This window comes from Rhagoletis pomonella, unplaced genomic scaffold (assembly GCF_013731165.1).
Source record: "Rhagoletis pomonella isolate Grant_MI unplaced genomic scaffold, Rhpom_1.0 Rhpom_scaffold_00014, whole genome shotgun sequence".
Classification (NCBI taxonomy): domain Eukaryota; kingdom Metazoa; phylum Arthropoda; class Insecta; order Diptera; family Tephritidae; genus Rhagoletis; species Rhagoletis pomonella.
Genome location: NW_023458568.1, coordinates 20,232,668 through 20,241,916, shown reverse-complemented (window position 1 = coordinate 20,241,916; position 9,249 = coordinate 20,232,668). Strand labels below are relative to the sequence as shown.

General features: G+C 38.8%; 2 protein-coding genes across 3 annotated transcripts in view; one reads left to right on the top strand and one right to left on the bottom strand.

The window, feature by feature from the left end:
* Positions 1–9,249, bottom strand: part of LOC118749300 (putative alpha-L-fucosidase) — an 87,786-nt gene that overhangs the window by 37,082 nt on the left and 41,455 nt on the right. The window lies entirely within an intron of this gene.
* On the top strand, positions 4,914–9,249 carry LOC118749299 (leucine-rich repeat-containing protein 59-like; the record flags this gene model as incomplete). Of its 2 annotated transcripts, XM_036484096.1 has the most annotated exon segments (4): positions 4,914–5,198; positions 5,577–5,636; positions 8,587–8,853; positions 8,906–9,249. In XM_036484096.1, coding segments are annotated over 4 exon segments (776 nt in total), but the record flags the coding sequence as incomplete, so codon positions are not given.

Sequence of the window (9,249 nt, the reverse complement as noted above, 5' to 3'; positions counted from 1 at the left end):
CGAGTATATTTGGGAAATCCCTCAAGGTTTCAAGGATAATCGTAACAATTGGTGTCAGAAGTGGGATTGTTAAATAAATCCCGAAGGATAAACTACTGAAAATGGCGAAAATTCAGGACTTAAAGATTGAGGAACTGAAACAGGAGTTGGAAAAGCGTAATTTGGCCACCTCCGGAAGAAAAGTGGAATTATTATCCCGTTTGCGGGAGGCTATGGAAGCTGAAGGCATCGACGTGGACAAATACGACTTCCAGGGTAAATCCGACGATGCATCCGCAAAGGACGAACAGAAGGATGAGGCTGCCTGTTCGTCGAAGGATGTGCAGCAGACATCCGGGAAGGTTGAAGAACAGCAAAAGTCTCCAAGTTCATCAACAGCTATGGACATGAACACGTTATTGGCTGCCATGTCACAGATGTCATCTCAGATGCAAACACAGTTGTCAGATATTTCGTCGCAGCTACAGGCACAGAAGACACACGTATCACAGTTGCTGGAAGTCCAGGATGCAAAGATTACACAACGGCAGGAGAATTTGGCTAGAGATAACGAACAAATCAAGGATAGACTGGATAAAGTCGAGGCTAAGGTAGAAGAGTTGGAAGGTCGCCTCCGAGATATGCAGTTGAATCGCCCACCTTCTTCGACCAGCGCGCCCAAGGTAAAGACTCCATCCTTTGACGGCACGATTCCTTTCCAAGTCTTTAAGCTCCAGTTTGAGAAGACAGCTACAGCAAATCACTGGAGCATGGAGGATAAATCCGCTGCACTGTTCGTTGCATTAAAAGGACCTGCAGCGGAAATCTTGCAGACTATTCCTGATTGTGAAAGGAACAGTTACGATGCGTTAATGGGTGCAGTGGAAAGACGTTATGGTAGCGAGCACAGGAGACAGATTTACCAGATGGAGCTGGAAAATCGCTGCCAGAAATCCAACGAGACTCTACAGGAATTCGCCTCCGAGGTTGAAAGGTTGGCTCATTTGGCAATTGGAGATGCATCTGGTGAGCACCTCGAAAGAGTAAAAATCCAGAGGTTCATCAACGGAATGCGGGACGTGTATACCAAGCGCGAGACGTATGCAAATCCAAAGCCAACATTTGCTGAAACGGTCTCGTATGCTCAGACGCGTGAAACGGCAGCGCTCCTAAGTAAACCAGTCTACAAAGCCCATCGAGTAGAAGTGGAAACACCTGACGTGATGAACGAGATCCTGAAAACACTCAAGTCGATGGCAGGGAAGAAAATTCCTGGTGCAACCGAGAGAAAGGATGGTGCTAGGAAATGCTTTAATTGCGGAAAACCAGGCCACTTCGCCCGCGATTGCAGCGCAAGTTCCAGTAGGCTCAACCATTCAGCAGGACGCAAACGCAGGGCTGAGGGAGACGAATCCAACTCAAATCAGTCGTTAAACTAAAACGTGCCAGCAGGAAGGGCCGCGTGCTGGCTCCAGAAGTTGAAGGGCCCATAATCTCCGTCTCACAAATTGGCCGGAATGCGAGCAACCTCACTATTGGTGGATGCGTGAATGGGCAGGAGCGAGTGCTGACAGTGGATACTGGAGCGTCACATTCCATTATTCGACCTGATGTGACTACTTTTTATGTGAAGCCACTACCTGGAGCAAAGCTGCAGACTGCAACTGGTGAGCGAACCCAAGTGTTAGGAGAAGTACTATGCGAGGTAATAATCGACGGGTTGGCCTCGTACACGAAGTTTATTGTCGCAGACATCGTGGATGAAGTCATCATCGGCGTGGATTTCCTACTTGGGCAAGGCATGAAGATTGACCTCCAGGGAATGATCCTAACCTATGGCGACAGGAAAGTGCCACTTAGGGTTGGTTACGACAACCAGTGCTTCAGCAGACGGTTGGTCTTAGAGGAAGTGCCGAAGATTCCACCAGAAACAGAAGCGGTTAGTTGGGCGGAGGTTGGCAGTGATGGAGACGGAGTGGTTTTATCAGGAGAAGGAAGCGGTTCACTGATACAGGAAAAGCGTGACGGTTCCGATAGCTCAGTGAAGAAGAGGTCGCAACAAGGAAGTGGTCATGGCGAGCCAGGCAGTGTTTCCGGCAGGAGGAAAGCCACTGAACCACGTTGCAATGGTGATACGCCGGTGGCCGGAAATGGAAGCGGCTGTGGTAGCAGTAGGCGCGGTTTGAAGTGTCCTGAAAAAGGTGGTCGGCAAAAGCGAGCAGTTAAGCCGGAAGCCAAGGTTGAGATTATACATGTCCGGTCAATGAAGCTAGCAGCTGCGGACGACGACGGGAGTCAGGGTGTCAGGGACAGATGACGCGGGATAGATCCGAAAAGGGTGCCCACGAAAAGGGACATGGTCTGGTCACCACCAGTGGCCGGCAGAAGCACGACCATGTGAGATGGTGCACTCCCGGAGATAAGCCGGAAGCAATGTCCAGTAACGCATTGTTGTTGCACATGCCGCAGCCGAAGAAAAGCTTTACCTCCAAGCAAGGACTTGACTGGAAAGATCCGTTGAAGATTGACAAACGGCTGAAGGACGCAGTGCATCAAATCCAGACAGCTGGTAGACCGAGGACCAAGATGAAAGTGGTCCACTTGGAAAGACTTGCAGCGGTTGGAGCGGCAAGTGTGTCTGATCGGGACGATCAGACTTAGGTGGAGGGCAGTGTGGCGAATACTGCGGCAACACAAAGCGAACAACGAGAAATAGGCAGAATGTTCGAAGAATGACGTAGAATGTTCCACAAAGAGAAACGTCAAGTTGGATGAACACTGCGAACAGCGAGAAAAAGAGAATGAGCGATAAACTTCAGAACGTTCTAGAGTTGCCATAAGTGTGAGCGCAGGTATATAAGAGCCACGACACAGCGGAGTGGAGTCAGTTACAAGTCAGCAAGCTACAAGTAAAGTTAGCGGAGAATCGAGTTGCGAATAAGCAAGCTATAAGTTTAATTGTGTTAACAAGTAGTAAAGCGTTGTTATTGCTTTAACAAGTATTGTAAAGTGTTTTTACTGTATTAGCAAGTATTGTAAATTGTTTGTTGTACAATAAAGTTAATTGTACTACAATTCGGTCATCGTTAGCCTTTATTTAACAATCCAGCGATACGAGCCCGAGTATATTTGGGAAATCCCTCAAGGTTTCAAGGATAATCGTAACAGTATTTATATTTTGTGCGGCGAACAGTAAAGCTGAAATTAGTCGAGAACGAAAAACGTATACTTAGGGCCGTTTGCACCATGTCTAGTTAACGCTAACTGGAGGTACATCCTTCAGTTAAGCACGTTTACTGCTTTATCGATCACATGTTATATGATGTGTGTCGATAACGTCGATAAAGATGTTTAACTGGGAGTTAGAATTAACTAGACATGGTGCAAACGGCCCTTAAAAGCAGTCTGTAGACGCAGAATTTTGTCGATTACTGGAGCCCTCAGTGTTCCTTACTACACTGTTGCCACTCTTCAATGCCTTTTCATAAACTTACCCTTTCAACTACAATATTTCGTGCTATAATAGATTATAGCTAAATATAAACTACTTAGTTTTCAACAAAAACCTTATTCAATAGTAAATTTCAAATATTTTAAACATATTTTGAATAGGAACTTATAACTTTTTTACCATCTGCAAAACTGACGAAGTGGCAACCATCTAAAGAAGGAGAAATCAGCTGACACGGAAAAATCTAAATTCCGCAGATTTCTACGCTACGGGCTACAACTACAGAAAAATTCTGCGGTGTTGTTTTCATTTACATGGCGCTTTGGTAAGACAGATCGAGTCAGCTGATTCGAGTTTACGTACCGGTAGGTTTACGTTCTTGACTAATTTAAGCTTAACCCATAACAAGGTGCAATCCCGTATTCCTCGGACTCGGACTATTAAAACTGTCAAAAAATAAAAATTCGCTCAGAGCGAGATAGTAACATTGAAAAGCACGGGATCGCTTTCTAGTAAAAAATGGTAACTTCTGTCAACTTCGACATAACCTCCAAATTTTGGTTGTAAATTTTTGCTTGTTTTGTATGTAAACACACTCAGCTCACACATGCAAATAACCAAATACTTTAAAATTCATTAGAATCCACTTAAACTAGTAACTAAATACTTTGCAACATGAATTAGCAGAGTGCACTTTTCCTTTGTTTACAATTTGGTTGCCAAACACACTACAGCTGATCGTTTGACACATTTACCAGAAGTTACCAGCGAAAAATTCTCGGACTAAAACTGGTAACTTCTGACAGAGAGAGAACCGTATTTCTCTCTTTTTTGTCCTCTCAATAGGCAGAGAACCGAGTACGGGATCGATTTCCAGTAAAAGCTGACTGATTCTGACTAGTCCGGACTCGTACGGGATCGCAACTATTGAATCATGCTTGCCAGTTAGGGAACGCAAATATAGCTGTGTTTTCGTATTCTCCAGCAAAAAATATGCAGTAACTTGCCAGTAACCAAACTTCGGAGAGTAAGTCAATATTTACTCCCAATGAGTGAAATATGCAAGAAAGTACGAAAACGCAAAACAAGCAAGAAGTTGCTAGTTTTATGAACAGCTGATTTATTTGTTATTTTCCTAGGCAATTTTCTTAGAAAACTAGTATTTTCCATCTTATTATATATTTAGATGGGTTTATTTTGTCAATTGCAACTATAAAAGCACCACAAACAATTATTTTGTTAATGTGAATTACATTAAGCATCATGCCATCAGCTGTTTTTCTTACTAGCAAATAGTTGCTAGTAAAAATTTATCCAGTAAAAATCCAGTAAAACTTGCAAGTTCAGCTGTCATTTTTGCTCTCTCAATTTCCCCTCTTTTGCTAGTTTCTTGCAAGTTTTTGCGTACGAAAACGACATTCAGTAAAAAACCGGTTAAATTAGTACTGGATTTCTGGATAGTGCGTACGCGAACAGGGCTTATTGAATCATGCTCACTGACCTTAAACTTCAGTAGTTGTGGCTCTGGTAAAACGTCAATATTTTGGATTTGTTGATGAGAAATTAGAAAATTATTGGTAATTTAATTGTATATTAAACAAGGAGATCCTTGCTTTCAACTTTAAAAGTTCATTAACGCAAATAGAACTTTTGTTTGTAAACAATGCCGAAAATTGAGAAAGTGAAAGTACACGTCAAGGAGCGGGTGGACGACAATGTTTGTGATTTGAGCTTGAGTGGTATTAGCGAGATTCCAGTGCGTGAAATTGTAAGTAATTTGAAAGTTGAATTCGCAAGTTTTCCCTGCAATGCACTTCCCTACGTAAATACCACTTTGGATGTTTGTTGGAGTTATATCTCAAAAAATCGATGAAAGTTTCACTTTTTATTATCCCCAAACCTTCCCTTTCCTATGTGCATACATGAAAATGTATGTATGATTGTAGAAGATTGGGTATACATATATGTACATGAAGTTATATCCACCCTCGTCGTAGTGAATTATTTTCCACCCAAATTAGGGGTGCGTTCAAAGTGGTTTTGCTTCTAGCACACCAGTAGTTGGTCTCGTTGAAATCCATGTGCGACACTTTCTTGAATATGATAAAAAAAAAAGTGTAATAACTTTCCTACTCTTTGTTTTTAGGCTTCCTTTAAACGAGTTAGTGTGCTGGATCTATCAAGTAACTGTATCACCTCTTTGGGAGTAAGTTGATTAAAAAATTGAATGCATTTGTCAATTTAATTGCTATAAATTGAAATATATTCAGGGAGGTTCTGCAATTCACTTCCAAGTGAATTTCAATCAAATTAGCCTTGAATTGAAATTTGCGGTTGAAATTCACTCAGAAGTAGGAATGTTCGATATTTAAGAAAGTATCGATATGAATCCATTGCACGTAAAATCGATATGGCGATATATCAGGCTGAACAATATCGATATCGGAAAAATCGATGTTGAAAATCCTGCTCCCAATTGAATAGAATATTAGACCTCCCTGTCAACTCACCTAATTGTGTTATTTCCATCTTGTATATTTACTGAGGATTAAAACGGCATGCCGGTCGACTCAAAAAACTTGGGGAAAAAAGCGTTTTACCACACTAAAAGTACAAAATGGGTTTGAATCAATGGATGCTTTTTTCATAACAGTTTGTATGTAGTTAACAAAAAAAAATTAACAATATTTACAAGAATGCATACATAAATCACAAAACTTTTTGGCTCATAACGATTGAAGGCCACATGCTATAATGACTCACGACGTAATACCGAAGTACTGCACATTAAAACTGATATATCTCATGCCTTAAGTAGAAATGAGCAAAAAAAAATTTATGTTTTCATTACATAACCTCAAATATCGCCGAAAACCGTGATTTCGGGACTTTGAGGTTAGGATATCTCAATTAAAAATTATTTCAGGTTTTAACTATATCGGAGTAATCTTAGATCAGAAAAAACCACTAAAAACGCACTAGGCAATAAATAGTATTTTTTTTTGCGTTTTAATTTTCAAAAATCACTAAATCTAGTGCTTAAAGCACTAAGTTGGCAACTATGCTCAGAAGTGAATTGCAGAACCTGCCTGATATAATATATACAGTGACGAGCAAAACTGTAACATGGTGTAACACCTTTTAATTCACCCACCGCTGTTTCCAAGTTCTGACGACTTTCACCCTTTTGTTGTACATTCTTGTTGGTACATACTCCCTCTCTCATTACGATTTGAAGTCAATACAACAACAATAAAAACCCAGCAGACAAAAATGTAAATTAAGCCAAATGTTACAGTTTTGCACTCACTCTCAGTTTTGCATTTTACAGTTATTTTTTACTTAGTTGGAAGTCAGATGACTTTTTTCTGTATTGTAATTTATTGAAGAAGTAATGGTAATTCTCTAGGGTGGGGTAACATCCCCTAAAAAAGGTGCGGAAAAGGAAAAAGAAAAAGGGAGATAATATTATTAACCATTTAAAAGTTATGAACAAAAAACTTTTGTTAAATTTCGTTGTTTTCGATGGGCAATTACACCGACAAAGATTCACTAAATCACCTGTTCACTCTTTTTAAACACTATTAAAATATACAATTTAACTTATTTACTAAAGAAACACATAGTTTTATCAACCTAAGATAGATTATTTTGTTATTAAAAAGAAGTTGACAATCTTTGCCAGCTGAAACGCGAGATTCCAAAATAGCTAAAGTGCTGCCACTGTATTAGTATTTCGTAATAATTCACTTTTCCTTATGAGATGTGTGCACTGTGCAATGCTTTTCGGTATCTTATTTCGTTTAATATATATATAAATAATGAATATTTTTAATAAAAAATCGCTCGATTTTTTATTAAAAATTTTCGCCTGCGGCGCTTTTTCCATAAAAATTAATACTTCGATAAATAATGAAAATTTTTAATAAAAAATCGCGCGATGGTATAGCGAAATTTGCTATTATTTTGGTTACAATATCTTATTTAGATGAAAGTAAAAAGAAGAAGAAGAAGTGTATAGTGTAAACTGAGTATAATAGCGCAAATGAAATGTGAAATAAAGTGGCAATACCAGCGATTTGAGGTTATAATAATTTTAGCAGGCGCAAAGTTTGTTTACTCTGTTTTATTAACGAAATGTATAAAATAAAAGTGAATAAATGATTTGGTTTGCATAAAATAATAACCGGAAACGTTTTAGTAGTGTTTTAAAAGTGGAAACTGGTGATTTAGTGCATTTTTGACGTGGTAATTGCTCATAGAAAACAACGAAATTTAACAAAAGTTTTTTGTTCGTAACTTTTAAATGGTTAATAATATTATCTCGCCCCCTCCGGATTGTTATTAGGGGGGCCGAAACGCGTCGTTTGGTACCCATCCCGACTTTTCCGCACCTTTTTTAGGGGTTGTTACCCCACCCTAGAGAATTACCACAAACATTTATAAATAAAAGCTCTGTGTACACTTTTAGCGCATAATTTCAAAAATGTCAAATTTTGAGTTGTGACTCTTTTGAAGACGGTGTGCGATATGTATGTTCATAGATAAATAGTAAATGTATAAAATGACCTTAAAAAAAAACCCAAACAAGTTCTAATTTCTATGTAACTATTTGAATGAATATTACTGGTCGAACATTTTACCTCTGACGAAGTTTCGCGAAGACAATTAAATTTCAAGTCAGATCTTGTGTCCTAAAAAATAAACTATGAATATGTTTTCCTTTTCATTAAAGTTTAGGCTGATATAATCTTCATGGAAATATTTAAAATTGTGACAGGCAGTAATTAAGTATGATGTAAACACAAATGTTAGAGCTTTTTATTTGTTAAATGTTTTTAAACAGATTAGTGAAAAGTAGTTATCTAGCAAGAGGTTACTACTAAAATAGGTACGTTCCCACTACAGTTCTACGTAACCGGAACGACCCAGATTCATATCTCGCCAAGGACTGTCACTCCAGCATCACTCCCAAAAACTCTTTGGTAATTTTTATGCTGTTACAACAAAAAAAAACTAAAATAGGTATAATTAAGGCATATTAATATTTATGACGTTTTCCGCTTTTACAAGGAATGACCTTGATTTTAAAACTGCAATTTTTTTCAGGAATCATGACATATTTATTATTATAAATTATAATTATTTATTTTTAGAAAAGTTTCCTTACGCTCACACGGCTCGTCAAACTCGATCTTAGCAAAAATCAAATCCGGTATTTACCAGAAGAGTTTGGTTTGCTTCGTAATTTGCGTCATTTGGACTTGTATGACAATAAGTTGGAGCATCTACCTCTAAGTTTTGGTTATTTAACAAACTTGCGATACTTGGATTTGAAAGGAAACCCCTTAACACCCGCTCTGGCAAAAGTAGTTGGGTTTTGTCTCACTACGAAAGAATGCCAGGATTCAGCCAAAAACACTGTTAGCCCTTAGACTTGTGTATGCACAGTTATTAATTTATTATATTTTCTAGGTGAAATTCTTGGGTCGAATGCAAGCTGAAGCTGAAAAGGCTAAACAACAATTTCAACTTCAGGCGCTAAACACTACTGGGGCTTTTAGTGATTACATTAGCACCGAAGAAAAACCACTTGAAAATCAAAAATCAAAAAAGTCAGCTAAGAAAGCTAAATCCAAGTCAAAAAAATCCACCGCCAACAACAATAATAATGATATAAGCCATGAAGTAAACATTGCACCAGTAAACGTTAATAATAAGACAACCAAGTCAAGAAAGAATGCAAATGGGCCAACGAAAAAGTCCATCTCAAAATCCAGCACAGCACTTACCACAGTTTTCACGTTTTTCATGCTACT